The 26,633-nt window shown below is 29.3% G+C and overlaps 1 protein-coding gene across 5 annotated transcripts in view; it reads left to right on the plus strand.

The window, feature by feature from the left end:
- The window catches only part of LOC100573836 (collagen alpha-1(XVIII) chain), a 285,075-nt gene that overhangs the window by 214,923 nt on the left and 43,519 nt on the right, over positions 1 to 26,633 (plus strand). For 4 of the 5 annotated variants that reach the window (XM_029488395.1, XM_029488396.1, XM_029488397.1 and 1 more), the window contains one exon: positions 24,498 to 24,594. In XM_029488395.1, coding sequence (XP_029344255.1) covers positions 24,498 to 24,594 — 97 coding nt within the window. Of the gene's footprint in view, positions 1 to 24,350; positions 24,401 to 24,497; positions 24,595 to 26,633 lie in introns of those variants that run through there. The other variant, XM_029488399.1, reaches the window with a different exon arrangement.

The raw sequence follows: 26,633 nt of genomic DNA on the forward strand, positions 1-26,633 counted from the left end.
ACAGAGTTTTTAGAAAAACCTTGAAAATATAATAACATATTGTTGCGGCTTCATATTCACAAAAAAAAAAGTCAAGTTATTTCATTATGTATTATAATACACGTTTCACATACATTATATTATACCTAATACAATATTTTATGAATATAGCACACTATGTAGCGTACGACTAAACTCCGTTTACAAAAGTATAATAATAATAATAATATACACAATATCAGTGTCGTTGAAGAAGGGCTGGCTGGCTTTTGGGGGAAATTAACCACCAACCCCAACCAAGATATCATCCCTCCGTAATCACAGGTAAATGAGTACAGGATTTAGCACTTGATCTCCTTTTAACTTAACTATCGTCGACTATTCCGATATTTTTTATTGATTGACTTTGAGCATCGAGTAAATACACGTTTGTTTATTATTTATTTGTTCTGTAAACAAAAAAAAAACAAAAGTTCACAACTTTTTTCGATATTCACTTTATTAGTTTCTTGTTCAATGAATATATTACCTATTTATTTTGTATTCAGTACTATATTTATATAAATACATAATATTATGTCCCTATATAATTGTTATTAGATTAACATTAAAAAAAAAACGAATTTGTGCCCACAATGGTGATAAGTGATTACACATATTTTTCAAACCCCCCCCCCCTCCCCCACACACACACATAAAAAATAGTTCCTGCTACACTGTACAGTATATTATATTCAATGGATAATATTATAATCGTCAATATTACCATAATTGTTAAGACGGGCTTACTACACGACGACAGTAAAACACGGTAGTCGCAATCTTGACAGCCAATAATCATGATTGCCTATAGAAACTGTCACCCAGAGAACAATATAATGATATTTTTTATCACACTTCCAAGATAGAGCAATCGCACTATCAAACGTGCACGATAGTTGATAGCAGATTCTGGAAGCTGTCTCTCCTTAATTTATGTTTTCAAACACTATTGACTGTGTTTTTCTTTTTTTTAGAGCGTTGTAAACAGGTACCTTATATTTTTATGTACATATTATTTTGTTAGGTTTTTTCCACTGATACTTCCCTCCCCCTACCACTACAGTAAAATAGTTACATTTTCGCTAGGTACCATTGTATTGGTATTGGTGGTAGGTATGTATGCAGATAAATATAAATTATAATAGTATACTGTGGTGTTGTATATTTTTTTTTATATTCATAGAAATCACTCAGCCCGCCACGACATTATAAATTCTATTATTTGAACCGTGTAAATTTAGCATATATTATTATTTTTGAATTACGTGTAAACTTGCATTTTAAACGTTCATTATATTTAGCTTATAACCGTGCAATTAGTTTATGCTCATCATACTTAAATCATAACAAAACGCTAAATATATTAATTTAATTAAACGTCGTATACTCGCAGCCATAATCTCTATTACTTTTCATGTCTATTGTGTATATTATATTATTTGTCATTATTATTGTTGCCTTTTGGGATAACAATCAGTGACGTGTCCGGAATTTCAAAGTTGAAAGTGAACCAGCTTCCACTTAGGTCCATTTTGATATTCGCAATAGGAGCAAAAAAAAACATAATAAATAATTTAGATTTTAAAACAAAACTCAAAGCCGATTTTTCAGAATTTTGCACCATGGTTGGGATTACCTTTATAATATTATGATTACGTATACCTATGAGTTTGTTTAATAAGCTCTCTTACAGTTTCCGGATAAAAACTTCACAATATTTTATAAATTAATAAGACAAGCAAACCATTAGGATGTCAACCCACATTGATTTCGTCAAAAACGAATGTTCTTTTTCGTCTAGACATTTATTACCACAGGTCATTTGATATTTTTAACTAGTTTAGCTATTATTTTTCAATATTTTATCTCTAACAATGTGAAATTATATTTTTTCGATTTATCGTTGTTAAAATATCGAATTAGCCGTTTTGCAATTTAATTATTTTTTACAACATCTAATAAATTCGTATGTCATCTTGAGTTTTAATTACGATTCTTCGTTTATCCTAAGAATTTCACATTATAACGATTATTCCACGCTTTTGATGAACGACGGTTAAGACAACTGACCCAGTTCTAAATCCATAAAATGGTTTACAACATCGCGGAAAATTATAATATTATATTCTTGTGGAAGTATTTGACCCACTAAGATATTTCGTCTAACAATATGCTAGAATTTATGCCCGTCTCGTTTCCTCTTAAAACAGGACCGCGCGTACCGAGATCACGTTTTCGACATTCACATCAACAAACGTTGTTCGTTTCAAAGAATTATTGTAATATAATTCGCATTAATGCATAATAATATAACATTATTATCGTATGTGCTGTGTACTTGAACCGTTATTACATTTGGCATAATGGTGTTATGATTTAAGTCTCGCGTCGACTGCTGCAGTATTGCGTACCTGTACCGAGAATCAAAATATTGCTTGTATGCATAACATACTTTACAAAACATTACGCAGATAGCGAAGTAGGTATGCACGAATTGCATACACGACGTAGGTGTTAAACAGAATGACGACTTTTCACCGGTACCAATGTTTTGATTATCTCGAGTGCATAATAATATTATTATATTATTACCGCGTAGCCCCTTTGGTATTATGTATGGATACGCCACCCACGGAAAAACAGAAGTTACGAGTAGGGTGACGTATAGACGAGGCATAATATTACTATACTTTAGCTATCGTTACGATTTCTGTGCCGCCCCAGAAGGATACGGTAGATACCTATACCCTGCTATATAGACGCATCACTATAATACTATATTATTATTATTACTATTATAATAATATACACATTTTGGCGTGTGTGCGGCAATAGACGAAGAGAGCCATAAATAACTCAAAAGCAGTCGTATATTATAATACAATATAATATAGTACGATGGTGTAACGTTGTTTGGGTACCACCTATGCCTACAATAATATACTACACCCCGTTACGATGGGTGTGATAAAATTTGCGTGAGTGTCGGGGCTGAACACCGCACGAAGGCGTACATAATTCGTCCAATTATCATTATTTTAATATAATTATTATACGATTATTATTTATGTATCCGAGTGGTTTTTTCGGACACGACGACGCCTCCGCAATTTTCTCGATATTCGTTTTCGCACAGCGATATTATAATATAGGAATAGTACCATCCTAGATAAACCGTGTACAATGCACTTTGTGGTGTGGCGAGTGGTACGGATGGTGGTACACACGACGAAGGAATGCACATGCGGCGAAGAAGAAATAAAATAGCTGCACAGCATACCGCAGTGAACTTCTGTGGAATGATCGGCCTCGATTGCCGACCAGAAAACGTATTTTTCCGGCGGAACGCTAGACTATAGAGAAATTTAATATATAATACAATACTGTCAATAGTTAGCTAATTATTTTTATTCGAGCAGTAGTAAAGCGCATATTTCACGAGAAACCTATAATCGTCATAATGTATACCAATTTTATTCTCCCTGAAGTATAGTATATAATCATAACGATATTAGAACGTGTGTGAAATGGCATCTGAGAAAGGCAAACGATCACCAAGGTGGCTGTTGTCGATGAATTAATAATAAAAAGCCACACACACAATAATAATAACAATAATATATTATATATATTATGTATAATACACCTTCCTATAATGTAGTACGCGCCCTACACATCCGTTCGATACGATTTTTCCGCAGTCGGGTCTGGCACACACACACGCGTGGTAAGTAGTATAGTCCTCCTCCTCCTCACTCACCCCCAAGACCGAGTCTCCCGCTGCAGCGCACTCACCCCTTCCACGCCCGTGTCTCCCCAAATATAATAAATATAATATATTATATATATATATATTTACCAGTCGGCTGCGTAATGTATTGGTGCGCGCAGGGGTATACACACACGGCTGATATTATTATGAGTATACACATGTATTATTATGGCGATGCCACGAGAGCGTATATACATATATATGGGTACCTAATATTATACGCACCTACGACGTTTATATTGCCGCGCATAAATCCAAAACTGTAACGCGAGCGAGCGGGTCTACAGATGTACGTTATAGCAGGGGGCAGGTATACCTGCAGCGTGTGTGCAGAGCATACTTTGGCCCGGCGATATCCCGAATATAAAAATAATAATAATATATATACCTACATTATACACCCAGACGGTGTGTTGTGTCGTCTATTTATTTATATTTATTTGTTACTATTTTTCTGAACGCGAGAAATCGATGGCGGAGGGATGGGGGGGGGGGGCGAGTAAATAATAATAATAATAATATAACATTATAATATATTTTACATACCCACCTACTTTATATTATTCGCGGGCGTTATATTATTGTGTCGTAACAATAATATTATCATTTCGGAGTTTTTATCGCCTCGTAGTATCACGACGACGGACGACGGCCACCGCGTCGGATCATACCCACCCCAAAATTGTCAGAATGGTTTTTAGCGATCTCTTGCGGCTTTTATGGCGGTCGTGCGGCACGTATCGTTTATAATATTTCGTGAGCATCGGACAAACCACCTCTCTCATAATAGTATAATAACAGTTATAATAATAATATACAGTGGTGGACACTACACGTACACACGCAGGGATTTGAGTTTTATTGTCTCGCGACGCGGAACACTAAACGGAGAAGATAATGCCGTCCTCCGAGGGTTTAAATATACATAAATGCCATAAAAAATTAACTCTATATAATGTTATGTAAATATTATAACGATACGCCGCGCCGTGACGTATATTGTGTGATAAATAATAATATTATTGATCGAAATGTATATATGTATATATATGTATTATGTATCTAAATGTACCAACTATACATTTTGTGTCCCTAAAACAATGTTTCCGAAAACATGTTTCGTTTGCATATGCAAATATTATTATTTTTAGGTATAGCCAATGCACAACGTAATAATATTTTGTTAAACGTCATACCGATTTGAGAGGTTTTTGATTGATATTTTTAACAACGATTTTGCCTTCCCAATTTAGGGGAATCGAAAACATTTTAAGTATGGTTTCCAAACCAGACACAACGTGTCATGTTTAAACTTAGATCAAAACACTGGATGAACAATTCGCAAACAATTTTAAAATTACTAGGAATTGTTATTTCATCAAATATGTTAAAATTAATGTTTAACGTTTCTCCGGATATTATAACTCAAGTACGATATTAAAATTAATATTTAGCAAATTTCGATATCGTTACATATTATACTTTATTAGTAAAAAATAATTGATGTGATATTGTGCTTCTTTAATATTCAAACGGCTAATTATAGTGAAAAAGTAAAAAATATAACTGAGGAATATAAACTGCTAAATATATACCCACTATTCACTAATTATAGGTAGTCAATGTTCAGTATACATTGAGCTAGAACAATTAAAAAAATAACGTATAATATGAATACCGTATCGATGATACGATAATTATACATATTTATTGTTTTTGGAACGGATATTAAGCTAGATAATTTCCAACTGTCTGAAAAACGATAATGTCTCTGAAGTTGGCCAAAAAAACGGCTATATAATTATTGAAAATTGATTATAACATAATTTCTATAATATATTAAATTTTTATCCATGACTCAATTCAAAACAATATCAAATTAAAATAAATAAACTAGAATATTAGATAGGTAGGTATATAAATTAATATAAGCAGTTGTATATCATATATAACTGAGAGATATGATACATATTATTATTGTGTTTATATTATTTCATCCTTCTTATTTTCTCAGAAATGTTGTTCATTTCATTTCCATTTAAACTCTATAACATAACTCTATAATAATAATTAAATCCATAAACCTATCTTGTTCTGTGCATCCCAGCATCGGTTGACTTTTTATAGTTTTTATGTATATTTCTATATTTAAATCGATGCCAATGTCAATATATTTATGTAATACTGATAATACTGTTCATCACAGTTATAAAAATAGGTTTTTTTTTTTATCTCGTTGCATTATAAAAATTCGTTTAACAAGACGTGGGAGAATAACCAATGGAAATAATCAACAACTTATAATCAAATTGTATACCTATATTTATAATTTAATTTATTTCTTTAACAAGGAGTATCACGAATATGATAGTTCGGTCAAATATTATCTTAAAGATGAATTTGAATGACCCAGGGAGGCCAACCCCTCACCAGTACATAATAAAGTACATAATACCCAATACCCATGTATAATATTATTATGTCAGGATTCGTTATTTAATTAATATTTTCACCCTATCTAGTCAAATGTACTAATTTGTTCTAATTAGGTTGGTATGTATACTCATTATATTATTTAATAACATGTTTTAAATTTGTCATAACATTCGATGTACGTTTCAATCAGTGTTTCTTATAATAATACTAATTATATAGAATATTAATCAACTATAAGATCAATAACAAACGAATTGTCTTCAAGGGAAACAAATTATTCAATGTATTTTGTAGTTCAACCTATACAGAAATAGAGTAACGTTAAAGTAATATCCTTGAAGTTAATATTTCTTTACCATCTACTTAATTTTTATCTGTGTCTATAAGTTTATTAATTTTTTAATAAAATAAAATCTTGTTTGGTATTCATTATTAAATAATATTATTGACTTTGCAACTGAAAAGTGGATATAATTTATAAATAATAGTTACTTAATATTATAATATCTAATAGTTTTTCTTCGTCGGTTTCATAAGACAACATATATTATTCATTGTAAACATAGATGTATTATATCCTCAAAATTAAATAAGTAGTGATACACAATGTACGTCAAAAATCATAAATATTGTTTTAGATGTTAAAATATTTATACTAAAGGGTATTCTAAATATTATTATGATTCGTTAGCTTCTTATAAAATCAATCATTATTTTTTTTTCGTTCTATAGTCACGTTTTATTATAGTTTGCATATTATATTCATGAGCGTATTGTATACTATGTATATATAATATAATATATGTACCTACTATAGTTTATTGAATTCTGAATGGATATATCGATTTTAAAATTATTATGTAAGTTTTTTACTGCCTAAAGACACTTTTTATATTAGAAAAAAATGTTTTGATCTTTAACTTTGACTTTCGAGTGTACCTATAGTTTCAGGTATCAAATTGGATGAACTAATTCTAGTTGTTACTTCGGGAGTCTATAAAGTCTCAGTATTTTTTTAAATTATCGAGAAAAACGAGAGATAAATTATGAAAAGTGGAACACAGGAATATCAATTTTTGACAAGATCAATTTTGTTGTAATTCAAAAACAAACACCAATAGATACTGTTAGAATTGTCACCAGATATTAATTATATTAGTATTTTCTAGACTTTCTAGACATGATATAATTTTAAAACATTTTCTTCTGTTTTTACCTAAAGACATTTTAAATTGTTGACACTATTTTTTTTATAATTTATGTTAACAAAAGTGTTTGCGCTTGGAACTCTAATACATGATTTCAATTCAGTTTTCCTTATAGCGATTTTAAAATATCAAAAGACATAACATTTTTTCTGTTTGTAAGTGTTTGAACTTAAAATTTTCAGAAAATACATCAAAATTGGTTTGTTGGAATAGACTTATGTGTTAACAATATATTAGTCAATAATGATGTATACAATTTTAATTAATAAAATTAAAAATAAGTTCGGCATATTCAACCTACCGTATTACGAATATATAATTGAATTACTAGGTACCTACTTGCAATATAAATATATAATAATGAATTAATATCCTCGACAATACAGGCTGACAGGCAGTCTCCTTTTAAAATCCTTTTTTGTGTACAATGATTCTTCATAAGTTGTATTTATAGAAGTTTAAAAATATACAGGTGCAAATTTTTCATACCCATATTATGAAGTTCTAACATTGATGAAACTGGATATTTAAATGAAAAAAGTTAAGTTTTTTTTTTATTATTAGCTTTTAACGGGTAGTTATAATAAAAATGTTTACTTATAGTATTGTGATTCAAAAAATATTAACTGTAGGGGTTTTAAAACCTTTTGCCTTATACATGTTATTATTTTCCACAAACCATGCTGTTTTTGAAATATTTTTACTAATTTTCCTTGGTTTTTAATTATAACATTTTAAAATATGGAGACGAATAAATAATAATGTATAAATAACTTTAAGTAGATATATATTAGGTAAATGTTTACAACTTTATATTAAACGATTATGATAAATAAAAATTATTAATATGAACGCAATGTACGATTATATATTATACAATGTAAAACAATATATTATTATACATAATCAAACAATTTTACCCTTTTGGCTACAATATTATATACTCATATACGACCTCTTGGATGCTTGTTCAAGATATAACATAACAACATAGTATATACTATTATTATATATGTATTATGTATAATGTTTATGGTATATAGTGACGGTTCTTTTGGGTTTAGAAATAAATTTAACCCATGACACTTCGGTTTAATATATTGTAGTGTATTTATATCATATACGTATCAGTGGATCTGTTAATCTAAAAACAAAACATAGCCGGAATAGTGGATGACTTTATTTTTGTTCAGTGTGTTCAATGTGAAGTGTTTGAGCAAAAATATTTGACACAAAAAAAGTAAAAAGAAAAAATTCAAAGAAAATAATTTTTTATGTAAACTATTTACATGCGATTGAATCTCATTCGCAATCGGTGAAAACTGTGATGTGTATTTCTATACATTTTTATTCTTCATTGTAGCACAAGACGAATATCTATAAAATGTAATAATACATAATTTAGAACTCTTTAAATGTTAAAAAAACAAGGATAGAACAATATTTTTTGTCTAGAATGTAAAATATTTATTGTTACACAGGTAGCAAAAAGTTATATAGGTGACTATTGTAATTCTCGGGTAATAAATTCAGAGCGGAGCGATGAATGCATTGATTTTACAATGATTGGATTTTTTTTTTGCTTTTTTTTGTGACAGCCGTCACCTTTAGAAGAAAAATGCTTCAACTTTGAGTGTAGTTTCTGCTGTATAAAAATACTGTATAAAATACTGAATTTAGTTGTACTAAAAGAGATGACAAGTAAAAAAATCTTCGTTATTTACGTAGGTAATAATCGAGAACAACTAAAAAAGTGACTTACAACAACTATAAAGAAGCAGATCGTCTTCTCAGTTATTTTGTTTGTACCTTACACTTGTTAATTTTTTTCCTTTTTAATCGTTTAGTCTATGGCTATTATAGTATACTATAATATTAATAGTATTTCCCTATCGTGAAACTTAATTTGACCTACGGGCTACAAGTTCATCACTAAAGGTCTACAACAGTGCGCTGTTCAAAACATATTTTCGCACATTAATAATATACATTTTATACATCCGTGAAATATATTTATCATTTCACAACAACCGTCGTGAACTATTTCAATACTATAGCATCACGTTGGTGCGTTTTTCTGACATTTACATTTACATAATGCTGTGATTTTAACAGTGACTAACTCGTACGATTATTTATATGTATATTAAAAACATTTTGGAATTTAAAAAGTTCCTCGTACATGTAAATTGTATTTTTATACAGAAATCAAACGATATATATACGATACCTGTCATGCCTAAATAGAATTTAAGTATATTATTATACTTAATAACTCGAGTTTAAAATATAACATAAATATATGAAAATAAGTTACACGTATTTTATAAATCGATAAACTATATTATTATTATGATAGAAATATTTGTTTTGGTAAGGGATTGACATTTCATAAAATATTTGTTCAGTCAGATACGAATTGGATTTGACCCTCATCAGTTTCTGGCAGAAAATTAACATTGTAAGAAAATACTTGTGATATTTAACTTTTAGAATTAACCAGATGTTTACAATACGTTTATTGAACGTAATTTTAGAAATGGTACAAACACAAATATAAACAGCAAATACAAATTAAACTTATGTAAGTAAATAATTGTCAAACAAAAAACCAAACATTATTTCCAACTATATAACTTTTTATCGTACTTTAAATAGCAATAACTATATACCAGTATCTAAGAAATCTACCTTTAAAACCTAAACATAAAACAATAATATCATAATTGCAGTAACAGTATCATAAATTCACCTAATTATTAGCACTTAAGTAAATAAATAACTCTTTTAATAAAAATGTATATTAGATTACTTATAAAGATAAATAAATAAAAGAAAACCATGATTTTTTAATGAATCTAATTTATTTTACGGTTATAAATACAATATGATATGAATGTATAATACACTATAATTACGAACAGCTAATGTACATAAGTAGTTAAAGTTCATTTAACTATAACATAACTCTCATTTTCGTCGTAAATAATCGTATACGAAAAACGATTTAAAATTGGTCAATGAGATAACCAGGCTCTCATACATTAATTAAACATTTATTTATTTTTTTTAACTAAAATATTATGCTACTATAACTATAACTACCTACTAACTACAATATAAATATGGAAACACAATTTACGTAACACAAAATAACAAATTATTTCATATAACTCGTAGGGCATCAAAAATTGATCGACGTAATTTTTCATAAAGAAATTTAGAAATATTATATTTTTGTGTAATTTTCTGTAATTTTCTGTAAATACGTTGTTCTACTGTCAATTTACAAATGACAAATTACATGGAAAATGTGAATTATTGCTATTTTACCAAATGTTTTCGAAATATAAAAATAACGCATCATTGTAAAACTAATAGTTTCCTTGCTCGTCTCAAAATCAAAAATATACTATGAATAATATTATGTATAATATAATTTTATAAAAAATCTTTTCAATTAGTATAATTTTGTCATTAAATTAACAACTAAATAAATAATTTACCTTTATGGCTTTATGTTAGTTATTGTATTTGAACTTTTGAAAATCGGAATGAATTACAAATAAAATAAAAGTTTAAATTATATAAAAAAAAGTTTAAATAATAAAATATAATTAAGCACACCTACTTTAAAAATCGATATACTAATCAAATAAATTATTTTGTTTGAATTTATTATTATATAAAAGGAAAAAAGAAATTCTGCGTAAATAAAAATATAATATAATAAAAATAAGTTTTTTTTAAAGTTATTCCAATAATTGTTAAACCTCATTACTTACTAAACTACCAAGTTTGTTCTTAGTGACACGAACACGTCATGTTTACAATTGACCATTCAAATAGGTTGGAAAAATGTATTTTTCTAATCTTTTTAAAACAAAATATAAAATTCATTATTTAAAACATTTTTATAATATTATGTACGGTAATATGGAACTAAATACTCGTGAAAAATTGGATCACATCTGAATATGTTATCAACTAAACAGTTTTGGATATATCATGTGGATTATTTTTATATTGCAAGTTGAGAAATAGGTAAATAATTTCAAATTATTGAGATAATTAAGAGTTTTTCTATAACTACTGACCATTAACAATACTAATGATTATGTTTTTGATTGTTGTTTATGATTAAATAAATAAATAAATAATATAATTAATTAATTAATTAATACCTAGTTGATTTTACTGCAGGTTTATTTAACCATGATGTACATATTCCATAAACTTTTTGCATCATTTGAAAACTTACAAATATTTAGGTGTTTTTATTGAACCTAGTTTTGTTTATAATATTATATTTATGATCGTATAAATAATATTTTGATAATATATCGAATGCAACCTTATTAGAGCTTCTAAAATTAGGTAAGGAATTAAGTGATACAATTTTAACAAATTTAACATTATTTTTTTTACATTTAACAAACCAGAAATTGCTTATAAATTCTAAAAGTGGCATTATGAAATAATAATGCATAATTATGTAAATATCTTCAAAGATTTTAAAGCATTAAATTTCAGATGGTAATTTTGTTTAATTTTTTGTGCAATAATTATTATACTTTAAAAAGTAATCCGCCAAAATATTATTACCTAAATATATTTTTTAGTATTTTTATTCTTAAATTTCGTCTGAATTACAGAACTATTTTATTTTATTCATAACATTTACTGCGTTCATTTCACGAAACATTTTCGTATAAAAATATTCAAACAATTTTACTTCAGAGTTCAGAATAATAACAATAAAACAAATATTGTGCGTGATATCCCAATTTGTATCATCTGTGGTGGTGGTGTTGTATACGAATGAATGTGAATTAGTGGTTTTAATAAAGCAAACTATGGCAAGAAAAAAATTGTAATTGTTTCGGCAATAACAAAAAGTTTCGTAATGACCAATAACCTACCGCGTATTATCCACCAACCCCCCACTCCCGTATCGGGTAACAGTATGGTTGTAGTCTTCCAGTTCCTCCCAAACCATGTTTACTTATCCAAGACCGCAAACCCTCGAGCATTAATTAGCAATAGAATTAATTTTCGAAGCTCTGGAGAACACACACTCACACTCTGCAGAAGGAAATAGCTAACCACCACACCGAATGAATCACGTGGGATATGGTAAACGGCACGTGCTGTAGTGTGTGTGTGTATGTTTGTAGTTTGCCTACAGAATGGGATTCAATATGATTCAGCACGAGACCGCGGAATGTCATGTTCACCATAATAATATTATCACCCTATATGGGCTATGATATGTCTATATAATAATAATTATAGTTTACACTGTATATAGTATAGTTATCGACAGATTCGTTGACTGCGCTTCTTCCTCCCTCGTATTAATCTCGAACTATGACAATACAATTGTATTAATTCGTCTGACAGACCCGCAATGTGACGTGTGATTTTTCTCGGTGGTTATTTTTTCAAAACATTCGAGGGTATTAGAAATCTGTGACACTATTTGTCACAGACCTGGTGATGTCGACGCTCCTAAAGAACTACATCCAAATTGAAAAATTTGAAAATGTTATGGTCTTCGAGTATATTTAAAAATTTCAAAAATCAATATTTGGATGAATTCGAAGGGGAAAATGGGAGGGGGGTAAGCATGCTTGGTGAATCACTTTAAATGTACGATTTACATGTTATACATAATATATTATTATTAATTGGTTTGATTAGAGCAGCTTCACTGTACCAAACTACCAACTACTAGGTATACTGAAGCCAATTACGACGCGAGTACTGTTTTCAGAAATTAAACAAAATATCAAGAACATAATATTAATATTGCGTCATCGATGAAAACCGGACGCGACGCGTGACCGAACGACGAAAATGGAATTTTATGTTATTTTTTAGCTACATTATATTAAGTTCAATGCGTTTACAATCACATAATAATATCATGACATTGTGAGTACACCTGTATCGTGCATAATGCTGGAGCACTTGTGCTGTAGGTAAATACTAAGTTTCTATAGCATATTTACAAGAAATTTAATTATTCAAACGTAGGTAGGTATATAGATTATAATATTATTAGGTACATTGCGAACACTACGAATTTATTTGATACATTAAATCATCTTAATTAATCCCGTAATTCGCGATACACCGCGACACATTGATCATTTTAATCGCCATATTGAGGTTTACATACCATGGTACATTATCATGTGAGGCAGAAGTAGTTACCTAGGTATAACCTACATATACAACTATATATTTCACAGTATTTTGTTTAAGACTTAAGTGCTCTGGCCTTATAGTGCTTATAAATGTATTTGTTTGCGTGACGCACGTTTTGAAAATATTATACTCAAAGACGATATTAATATGGTTGCATATTATAATATTATTTAATAATGATTTGTATTTTTTTAAATATAGTTAGTAAGTACATTTCAATTCCTGAGTCAATAATCATAGAATAATAATTATTATACTGTATAGTTGTAGGTATATACGTAAAGTTATTAACGATGTCATTAAAATTTAAAAAAAAAAAAAACAATAGCTTGTTGAAAAATATTATGTTTAATTTAATATTAAGATGTATTAATTGTACGTTTTACATTTTTTTTTTCATGCATTTATTAAAAATTAATTTCAATTACTGGAATGGATTGTAGATCCAACGCTGATTTCATTTTAGTTCATTCAAATTTTAAAAAAGCATAAAAATAAAAATATAAATTATATTTTAATTTAACGTTTAAAACATGTCAATAGTTACAGAGTTCAAATATTTTGAACAGATTTTTGAGTTCATAATCAATATGTTAATATTTATATCTAATATAAAACAAAATTAATGTATCATACTATAGTATTCATACTATATTACTATCATAAATTTTATTTAATGATGCAAAAAGTTAATAATCGAATTGTTTAATAAATAAGGTACCAATCTTAAATATAATTAAACAATATCAGCTGCTATAGGTGTTCGATTTAAGTGTCTACGCTCACTATTTCGAAAAATTATAACTTTTCAGAAAATATATTTTTCTATTTGATTTGTTGTACCTAATAGGTATTCTAAAAAAACTTTTTTGAAAGAAAATTATACTTTCAAACTTTTTTTATAACATTTTTTAGTTATTTGATTGTAGAATATTTTTAAAGTTTACATAAGCAAACTATAGAGTTGCACAGGGGCACCCCACAAAATGATGGTCCACTCAGGTCATTTATAAACTTTAAATACTTTTGACTTCAGTATTCATTATGGTCGTTTATAATTCGATTTTTATAAATCAAAGGAAACTTCAAAAAAATATTCTTGAAATTAAGAATGCAGCTTCTGGTTCAATCGTATAAAAATTTAAATAATGATAACGTTAAAAGAATTTGGAAAAATAAAATTTATTTTTCAAAATATAATTTACTGATACAAAAAAAAATAAGTGTTATATTTTCAAAAAATTGAAACTTGTTGAAATAATAAGTTTAGACAATTAAATAGATAACCCTGTTTATAGGAGACTAGGAAACAAAAAACTGCAATTAAAGTTAAAAATTCAACTCAAGTTGTCAATTCGATAGTTGTGTAATTTATGGCTTATATATACGTATTCTATACATAATTTAGTTATTTTTTTTTGTTTCGTTCAAAGTCCGATGTCGGTTTTTCCTTGTCCCCGGGGTAACATGTATAACGTACAAAGAGTCCATGTGATAATAATATAATAATGTAATTCCAAAAAACAAAAAAAAAAACAAAACAAAACAAATCAACAATACACAGGATTGTAAAAAAAAGAAAAACCCTAACGACTGACTTTTGCATCGCAAATAATGCCACACATGTAATTAGACGTTTTAAGAATAAATCGACTTTTTAATCGCTGAGGTTAAGTTTTTGAAAGTTACCTACATACACCTTTTTATTTTATATTTTATGAATCGTTTTGTTTTTTTTTTTTACCTTTTCCAAATGAAAAATGAACGTGAAAATAAAAATGATTACAAAAAAAAAAAACGCTAATGACGTAATTAGATAAATATATCGTTGTTTTATTGTTACTATTATTATTTTTTTTTTTCATATCTCTGAACCTCTCCTCTGGTGTGTCCAGATGTGTTTTAACGCATTTCAGTTTTTGCCAAGTCTGGTAATTCGTTACACCTGGCACCTGTCGTGTGTTCAACAGACACTCGACGATTATATAAGTTCGTACTCAAATTCTTTGTCTAGTCACAAATAAAAAGTCATTAACCCCGTTTAATTAAAATAGCCCTTTCCCATGTTTTAATTACGTTCGCAAATGATGTCGCATAATAGTCACAGACCACGCAATAATTTTTCAGGCAGATTACAAAACCAAAGCCAGACACAGTCGTTAATTGTGAACAAAAATTTCTAAAAAAAAAAAACATAATATATAATATAATACCAATCCCGTAGAGAGTTTATACTATAATATATGTATAATATTGTAGCAGAACCCAAAGTTTTTTTTTAATGGGCATTGATGCAAATAAAGTTTGAAATGTTAAATAAAAGTGTATAAATAGGCTTTTTTTTAACTAGTGATCCAAAAAATTCATTTCAAACGAAGCGAAATAAATGGTTTCAAGTTTTTAAAGACATTATATCATATACCAAGTAGAATAAGCTACGCGGTATTTAAAAACAAAACAAATTCATAATATACATTAATTCGTGCTAGAATTTCGAATTTATTAAGTGGTTTAACATCATTACAGGTGTTCATCATTGACCAGTATTGCAATGCGGTCGTAATGGTTTAATAGCAACAATCACTAAGTGAATTATATTTCAAAATTGAGTTTATAAGTTTAGATATAACGTTATTTTCTATAATACCTTTAACATTGTAAAATGTCTAGAACTTACCTTTGAATGAACATAAAAGTTATTCCTACTCAAAACAACATAGAGTTACTTTCTCTACAACGTGCATACCTTCGTGTATAAGAAATTGGCTAAAATTAAATTTAGTTCTTACACTAGTTAGCTATACTAAATGTAGTAACCAATTTAACACTCAGATGCCATCTAGTAGAACTCGTTTAATGTAGCTAATATTATGTTAAATCATACATATCGTATTCTATTTACATTTGTAATAGCTATGTAGTCAGGGAATACATGTGATAAGATTATAAAATTAAATAGAGAGAAAAACATGTGATTTGACTCAAATTATATAATATTATTACAACGTAAACAATATAACAGCGTTTAAATACCACTAAAAGTAATTTTTATTTGAACTTTGAGTAGACTAAAATATAAATAAAAAAATGTAAAATGTCATAGATTTTCGAATCCATGGACCCGGGCTTTATGCGATATTTTGTTATAAAACAGATGCTAAATTTGATGTATACATAATATTACTGGTGAACTTTGTTCTGCTTAAAATATTTATACCGGATATGCTTGTTTAGTATAAATTATACAGTTTATTTGTGTTATTATTTATTTATCAGCTTTCATCCGTAAACTGTTTTCTCTTCGATTTTATTACATTTTAACAAAATAAAATTGAAATAACACGTGCAATTTTGTAAAACAGAAAATTAGAAATACACAACGTTAAACACAACGTAAACATCAGAACCTGTGTGCTGAATAAATGTTTAAATTGTTTAAACGTAGGTGGTAGGTGGTATAATATTATTTGGAAAATGCCAAAATGGCTATTGATGATCGAGACCAAAGGGACATTTAAAGATATACACTAAGCACTTATAAGTTATAATATAATTTACAATATTTATTTATATTATTTATGTATATGAGTGGAGAACAGTAAAAATAGAGTTTGTATTATTTTTAAAAACAACTGATCGACGTTTACAAATCATAAAAATTGATCTGATTTAAATAAAATATTACAAATTTATAATTGTGATTTTTTGTTCACATTTAACATATAAATAAGTACCTACATAATGTAGTTTATACTACCTATATACGTAATACATTTATATTCAAAAAGTATTAATATTTTTGAAAATAATTTTATCCTTATAATTTTTTAATTACTACTTTGAATTTTAATTTCATCTTTGAAAGCAAAATATCTTTCTGAGCACCTATTTCAATGCATAAAAATCGAATTTAAAATGAGTATTTTATGAGTTATAAGTATATTTTAAAGTTATTATGAGAGGAGTAATGGAGTAACATTTGCGGGGTAACCATGTCTCTCTCCACTCTGCACATCTAAACATTAAATACTTATGAATCGTAAACTACTCGTTCTAAATTCAATTTATATATATAAAAATATTATACTTTTGATTATGAAATTAAAACTGTATATATTGTCAGTAAAAAAGTAAAAAAACTTTTAAAATAAATATAGGATAAATAAGGATAAATATAATATTTTAAAAATGTTGTTTTCAGAACTAGAAATCGTGTAAACAATTCTTTTCAAAAACATTTATACTTTTTCAAATACAGAGTGTATCTATCTAAATAATGATAAAATAACCACCCGGTACATATTATATATTGATTTAATCGTGTTTTATAATTCAGTAAATCTAAATATTTAAGCAATTTATTCAACTGATATGTTATGAAGTACTATATCTTTTATGTTTGATGATCCATATTTTTCTATTAAATATGTATTATATTTCTAACATATTTTATAAAATGTCAGCTCACACAATATTCGATTCACGACAATATTTTTTAGTGCGATAACTGAAAATGAAAATACAAACGAACATTTTAAAACATCTAAATCCGTATACTTTTGTGTTTTGTGTTCTTTGCCCGTTTCTGTTATCTCTGCCCCAAACCCATAAAACTCTTCCATGCAAAAAAAAAAAAAATATATAATAATAGTATACTTCGACATTCATAGCGAAACTTTAAACAAAGAAAGAAAACAAATTTCAAAAATATCTTGGCAGATAAAAGGCCCATAAAGATTACACGGTTTGGGCGAAGTTTAAAATCAGCGATTCCACAGTATTCTAAATAAGATTGTCGTTTTCGGGAAACTGGCTGGTGACCACAAATCGTACACACAAAAAGTCCTGCGAATATTATTATCATATATATATATTTTTTTTTGTATACCGTTTCCCTTATAAATCAAGTATTTATGTAGGTAGGTATACATTTTTGTTTGCCACGGCCCGTGAAATTACTGAACGTAAAAGTACCAGAAATAGAAATCAATGTATACCTATTATGGTAGTAAAAAATGAATTAAATAAATAATAATAGTCCAGTTCTACCACGTTTGGTAGTATTAAGTCGAATGGTCATATAATATATTATATACCTACGTAGGTAGGTATTATACCTTTTTGTTTGCCTCGCTTTTCGTCGGCTCAAAGTAAAATTAAAGCTACTCGAGGGCACTGTTCCACGTCGAAATTCGGAATATTCAAAAACGAAATTCCTCTTAGGCACTCGTTCGTGTTTCGGCAAAAAACTACACGGTTGGGACCTTTTGCCGTACCAGTTTCGTACTCTTGTGGACCGCCAAAACGCTAAAACGTCTGCTAGATACTCACCTCCTTTATTTTTAGTACGAAATGTGAAAAACATAACTATTACTCACCTCACCCTATAAAATATATATTTATGTACTAAACAAATAACACTCATCGCACATATCAATGCATAATATTATGAAAACAATTACCAAGCACTTGAAATGTTAATTAGTATTTGTTAATACGATGTTTCGATACATAATACTGCAATAATGTTTGCAGGTAGATGGATTGTATTGTTTGAATAACGAGATAATCAATAATAATTATAAAATTAAAAAAAGAAATTATTTGCATTACTTGATAATTGTTGCATTTTTAACTATATATATGAACAACATTTAGCGTCTAAATTCTCCGAAATATTTGTTTTAATATTAAGATAAGAAAAACTAAATTATTTCACAACCACGTCATGAATATTAAAGTGTCTAAAGTATTTCGAAGTATAAAATAATAAACCTATTTAAATACTTTGAATTGTGATTCTCTTAATATGTATTATCCTAACTGAATAATCAGAAATTTGAATTTTGTTATTACTTGGGTATTTAGTAATTTTCATAACATAATTAATAGAATATTTTTTAGTTTGTGGGAATTTAAAATGCATGTGATTATAATATGTCAAAAATGTATTAATCCTACAATAATTATACATCAGTTCCAATTAAAAATGTTTGTGTAGTCGCGTTATGGTTTTATTTGAAACGTGTAGCCTAACATTTGATTAATGAAACTAATTATGAACTTCTTTCAAGTTTGCATAGAATATATTATTATTTTATTGATGGAGTGTTTTCTACTATTTTTTAATGAACGCTTAAGTTAAAATTATAATATACACGATTACATGAATCATGCATGTTTGGTATATAATGTTTTCACTAAAATTTAACCATTGATTGCAATTAAATCATTTAGGTTACTATTATAACAATAATTACAGGAACGAGATTCACTCTTCCGTCTTGGCGTATCGTTTACCTATTTATTTACCAATTTACACAGTTAACACGATGTAATATATAAATAACAATACAAACAGTGCCTAGGAGAGGACCGCTGAAAAGAAAATTACCTTATTTACAAAGCCATGATAATGGCCGTCAATTTGTGTAACACGAGAGCAGAACTCAATGTAATCATAATACTCTAATACACGCGTTTCTATAGGTTTGAATTCTAATACAAACGTACAAAGCATTTACATCCGGTTCAATTTCGAATATGGACAATCCTATTTAATTCGTACAAAGACATGGGTATTGCGAATTATGCTTATTTTAAATTCAACTATCATGCACCTAGTATATTATATTGCACAAAAGGAATTTCAGAACGATTCCCCGTACTTAGCATACTAAATACAACGAGCAATTTACATTTTGTATTCTAATGGAAACGAAAAAACCTGCCATTCTGTTTACACTTTTAAATTGTGGCAAAAATAAATTTATATACCCACCGTCTCGTCTGACTACGCGTCACGCGTTGTGCATTATAGTGAAATTGTGACGACTCAATGCACTCAATGTACGTATTTTGTTCGTTATAATCATTACGTTATACAGTGCAACATATTATTATTATCCTTATCAGTAGTTGTCCACGAGATTTAGATAAAAATTCGTGCTTAAACTCGCGTATATTTCAAATCGCATGTTGTATTTATTTTTTTTTTCAATCCTTTGTCTCTTTTTTGCGGTAAAATTGCACCGAAGTTTTACTACTGACCTTCCATTAGTATAGTAGATATGTATAATATCGATTTCGATTGAATAAATCGTGCGATCCACAATAGACAATTACTATTATATTATCTTCTTTCAGATTAAAAAAAAAAAATACTTACCGATAATCTAATTTCACAGTCCACAAATTTCCTCTATTGTTGTATATTAACGATAAAAATGTACAGTTGATACACACCGTGTATATCTATTTCATTTTTCTTTAATCGGATTGCCAATCTGTTTTATATCGTATAGAGGGTAAAACGACGTATAAAACCATAGACATGTACAGCGTTTGGTTGATGAAAGTGTATATACGTACAATATAGTTATATAATAACAATATATTGGATAACAAAAGTGTAACGAAAAAAATAATAAAAAATAAAAATAAAAATGGAATACGCTTTGCGGTGGTGCGTTTTGTTTCTTGCGATGGGAAAAAAATGAATTTATCATTGTTAAGGTCTACCATATAATGGCTAAAATATACTCATCGTATTTTCGGAATAAGACGATTCGGCGATGGCAGCGCGACTGGAGTGGAATAGTGAAAGAGACACGTCGAATCGAGTCATTTATATTGCAGAAAGTACACGGGCTCAACGAGGACCTTGTCAATTATTTTTGGCACAATATTGGGACTATAAATCAAACGAAAGGCTTAGCAAACTCGCCGTTTAAAATGAAAACCATGCCAAATCCGTTGCATTCTTTTTCCCCCTCTTTATTCCGCAGGAGTATACGTGAAAATACTGTTTTATCATAGTTGTTTGCTGCCGATAGACAACAACATCAACAACAATATCAACAACCATTTACACTCATCGCCGAACGAAACAATACACCAATAATTATCGATTACGTATCTATGTATCGCGTCGTATATTCACTTACTCGTCAAAAGTATATCCCAAGAACACAACATACTTAGGTGGTACGTAAACGACGCGAATTTTACGAAATATATTAATACCTAAATTATTGTTTATCGTTGATTAATCGCAATCGGTGAATTTAAAATACCACTCAGGCACCTGTGAATAAATCACAAAAATTGATTTCTCTATCGCGGTGATAATCTCACTATTAAAACGGCTGTGTACGAGTTGATTCCCGGGTACCTGTTTACCTGCACTGATACCGTTGAGTTGACTCCCTGGTCATTATATATTATTTTCAATATTTAGTAAAATATTCAGCCTATTAGCCTAACCCAAGAAACACCACGAGGAGATTGGCTGACAAGTTTTTCATATTTTGAAAATCATTTAACTTTTTGTTAATTATTAATAAAAAAATTTAGTGCCTAGGTAAAAATTTATTATTAAAAAAATTAGTAATTAGGTAAAAAAGTATTACTAAAAAAAATTAGTAATCTGGTACCTAAAAATGTATAACACATTGTTTTTAAAAATTGTTATCTGGCAATGAGATTACCAGTATACCGCGGTTATAATGACCCGGGAATCAACTAATGGTGGGTTCACACCTTGTCGTGTCATGTGATTTCGTATTTTTATGTTTAAACCAAAATGCAATATCAAAGATATTATGAATATTGTACCTGATGATAACATAATATTATTTTATTTTATTTATCACTTTTCCGCACATAATTATAACCACACGATCAAAAGTTGAATATATTCAACTATGTGGTATCGTTTGGTAACTAAGGTATCTGTGATTATTTTACACGTCACGTTATAGTGTGAACCCGGCTTTATACTTAAAGTAGGTCTCGGGAATCAATTCACCTACTGCGATTAAAATGTGTACCACACGGGGTTTCGGTTACAGTGGTACCTATGATATAATATTATGGTGTCAATATGTAACATTTTAATGTAAAATATTATATTTTTACGGAATTCAAAATCAGGCAATGCAGGACGAAAGTGCACACAACGTTCTAATTGCGACGGGGCGCTATCATGGTTGTTTTAAATTGGAAACAAAAAATATGGTCACCAGCCTCGAAAAGCGATCGTTGGCGATAACGATTATTATAACGTCCCGTCGCAATATATTTCGGCTCAGATCATCGCGGTTACCGTGGTATATAACGATAATATTTCGATGGCGAAGTGGTTAAGGCTAGCCGTACCTATCTTGCAGAAGGACGCGTTCGCGCTGGCTCTGATTCGCTCGTCCGCGTCCTACTTGCCGACGTCGGTTTTAAAAACGTTAAAAGAGAGCATGCAGTCATCTCGCGCTATTAAAAACACGCAAACGAGCCTGTGCCGGTGGACCCTTTGAATTATATGTCGCGCACGAAAAGCACCAGCGATCCCTTTTTTTCAGCAAAAGCAACAATTATTACCTACCTCCGTTTCCGGACTTAACTCGGCATTTAGTGAGGAGTTGTTGTACTCGGTGAACTGTTAAGTGCTCTGCGGCGCGGAACTCGGAACGGACGGACGGGTGACGTATGGTGACCGCGGTGTAACCGCCATCACATCACATGTTTTCGTGGTTAAGTGCTATTTGTTTTTTCAACACTTGTACTCTCTTTCGACGCGACCGTTTGCAGAACGGAATACAAACAACATCGGATATACGGCCAAAGCGCGCGGTGCTCGGATTTATTCGGCGAGCCACTTTAAGTGTCCGATTTAAACATAATATAATATATAGTGATAGTAGTAATAATATTTAAAATACTCGCGATAACACCGCGCGTCCGCGAAAACTGGGTACCACTCGGTTACCAACTACGCGTTAGATACTCGGTAACCTATATGTATTTTAGAATTCCGTCTGCCCGAGATTGCAGATGATCCGACAGTCTAGTTTCATGTTCATCAGACAGAATTCGAAAATATCTATATAGGGTCCTGAGTAATATTCGGGTAATTTAACTTACGTCTTACAGTGTACCCTGTTTTCACGGACGCGCGTGGAAGGTGTATAATTATCGCGTGTAAAGACTTCCTGCGCGTCGTCCGAAAAATTCTCTTCTCTTCGAAAAATGTATTGAAAAAAAAATAGTACCAACACACCAAATAGTTTTAAATAGTACCAACACAAATAATATTATTCAATAATAGATACATATAATGCGTATTGATATTATAACCGATACGTTCGCGGAATGGCTAGATGAAATTCGAGTGACGAGTTCAATATTATGATGTAGCTTATTCGTAGTACGTTCGTGTCAACTATATTTTATAATTATTATCTAAGTACGCGATTGATGTATTATTATTATTTATTAGGCACGTTATAATATTCAAGCCCACTGGCTAGTGCGAATCATCGTTGCACACTCGCGTTATTCGAGTGCGATCGAATTATTATAGTTCTCGAAATGATTAATCTTCGTAAGTACTGTTTTGTTTGTAACCGCACTTAAAATATTTTTCAAACGGACGAGGTTTTCGTTTTTGATGTCTTATTATTATTATTATTATTATTATTATTATAATTATTATTATTATTCTCATGTCTGAATCGTAAAATTGTTCCACTCTCCGTCCGTATAGTTGCGATGCACTCCAATGATCAATAAAGCCCAAAGTCGGCCTCTGCTCGTGTGAGGTACGCCAAGTTTCAGGTCACGTAATATCTGATAAGAAACAACCCCCCGAGCGTAACACTTCAGCCTGCCCCAGCCTGCCCATTTGTCGGATTCTACATGGGAATCGTTAAAATCCTGTGGAGCCCACAGTAATCATAAAACGCCCAGCTACCATGTAAATTAATTTCTCATTTTCTAGCTCCGAGGCATAGAGCTTACCGCCGGCCATAATATAAAACTTATGTGTTTTTATTTTTTTTTTTTTATTGCAGCCAGACGATGACAAGGAACCAGAAAATCCCGAAGACCTGGCTAACGGCGGTTACTCAGACAGACCACCTGCTCCACCGCCACCACCGCCATCGAACGGTATTTTTTTTGTTTTTATTATAAGTTTTATTAGTTTTATTTTCCAGAACCGACACTCTACCATTAAACACCTATTAATGTTGAATTCAAAATATAATGCCTATGTAATATTTACGGCTTACGTGCAATGTGGTACGGCGTGCACAATACACACATTAGTATATTAATATATATATACATATATATTGTATTATTATTATCGATGTGTAATTATCTCGAATAAAATAAATTATATTAAATCTAAATTACATTAATTTAAATAAGGTTTCTATTTTTTACATTTAGATACAATAACAATTCTGACTTTAATACTGACAAAATGTTTCTTCTTTGAATATGTATGTTTAATAAATTAAAACATCCTTTGATTAGACTAAAAGTTTGAAAGTCCACACTAATATTTTATTTCAAAGGAGTTTATACTAAAATATTATAGCAATGGCGAGATTAAAAAGCAAATATAAGAGGAAGTCCGAGAAAAGACAAGACTAATAAAAATTATCCTAATTGAAATTATTTACAATAAATTCCTAAATAATATTATATTTTATTTCAATATAGGTACAATATTATTATTAGCTTACAATACAATATACAACATACAATTTTTTTGAAAAAAGTTACAGAGAATAACGGATACCTCTAAATATCGGACACTTTCAATCAATAAAATTTTATCCGCTATTTAGAGGTGGCCGTTAGTAGAGATTTCGCTGTATTAGAATGGATAAAATATCCATAGAAATAGGAACTGGAATAAGCAGGACTCTACTCACAATAGGTTTTTGTTTGAATAAGAGGATCATTGAATTCAAAATTAAACAAGTCTATTCTAGTGATAAGGTAATAAGGAAGGTACATACAAAACTTGCTATGTAGTAGACCGATTTTCTTTGTTTTATACATATTTACTTTATTATATTAATATAAAGAAATCTTTTTAGTAGGATGATAATATTCCATTGAATGTTAAACGATAATTTTGTCTATGTATAAAGCAATTTTCCTTTTTAATCTCACTTTGGTTTGTATAGGAAATCAAAAATATATTTATAATAATACATACACCTATTCAAAAACAAAATATTTGACGTTAAATTTTAGAAAAAATTATGACTGTCTCCTTCTCAGAGTACTGCACACACTGCACAGTGCACATATTGTAAAAACAGAAGCTAAACTTCGCTAATCGCTTGGAATCTTAGTTTATAATATTTAAGATGATCAAAATGATATCACATTTCTGAACTTATTTTATAACGATTTGATTAACAACGGTGTGGTTGGATTAGTGATGGAAGGGAAAATGTATATTATACATAATGTCACTATAATACTAATTTCGTCTTTTCATATTGACACTAACCATATTACGCGTATGTCAGCTTGCAGGCCCTCACAAACATATTTACATTTGACTATTTCCGAAAACCTAAAAGTTTTTTCGAACGCATACATTAATAATAAGTTAACATAATATGGTTACCTACACTTTGTAGTTCAAGCACCTACCTACCTATACCTACCTACCAATATACTCTAATTAATAACATGCACACATTGAGAATATCGCTAATCCCATTTGGAAATGGAAAACTATGAAAACGAATTCAATTTCAAAATTAATTGATATTGTTTTATAATTATTATTACTGTACGAATTCGAGTAGCTAATATAATTTATGAACGTACAGATCTCCCAACATACGTTCCTAGGTGCCTACATATTATTATCATGTTAATATGTTATAAATCTATAGTTATAATGTACGCGACCAACACGAGTAATGTTTTATTTAAATGACTTACAGTCTGCGTGTTTCCTGCAAACAAATAATAATATTATCATTATTGGCCTTTCAATATAATGTTATAATATTATATAATTATTATACAGATATGCATCATTACATCGTATATACTGATTAGTAGGTGTATAAAAACATGTGTTATATTATACTATATATTATAATGAACCGTCGGTTCATTTTTACAAACGTGTTTGTTTAAACATGATAAAAAACATTGACGGGATCAAA

This window comes from Acyrthosiphon pisum, chromosome A1 (genome assembly GCF_005508785.2).
Source record: "Acyrthosiphon pisum isolate AL4f chromosome A1, pea_aphid_22Mar2018_4r6ur, whole genome shotgun sequence".
Taxonomy (NCBI): domain Eukaryota; kingdom Metazoa; phylum Arthropoda; class Insecta; order Hemiptera; family Aphididae; genus Acyrthosiphon; species Acyrthosiphon pisum.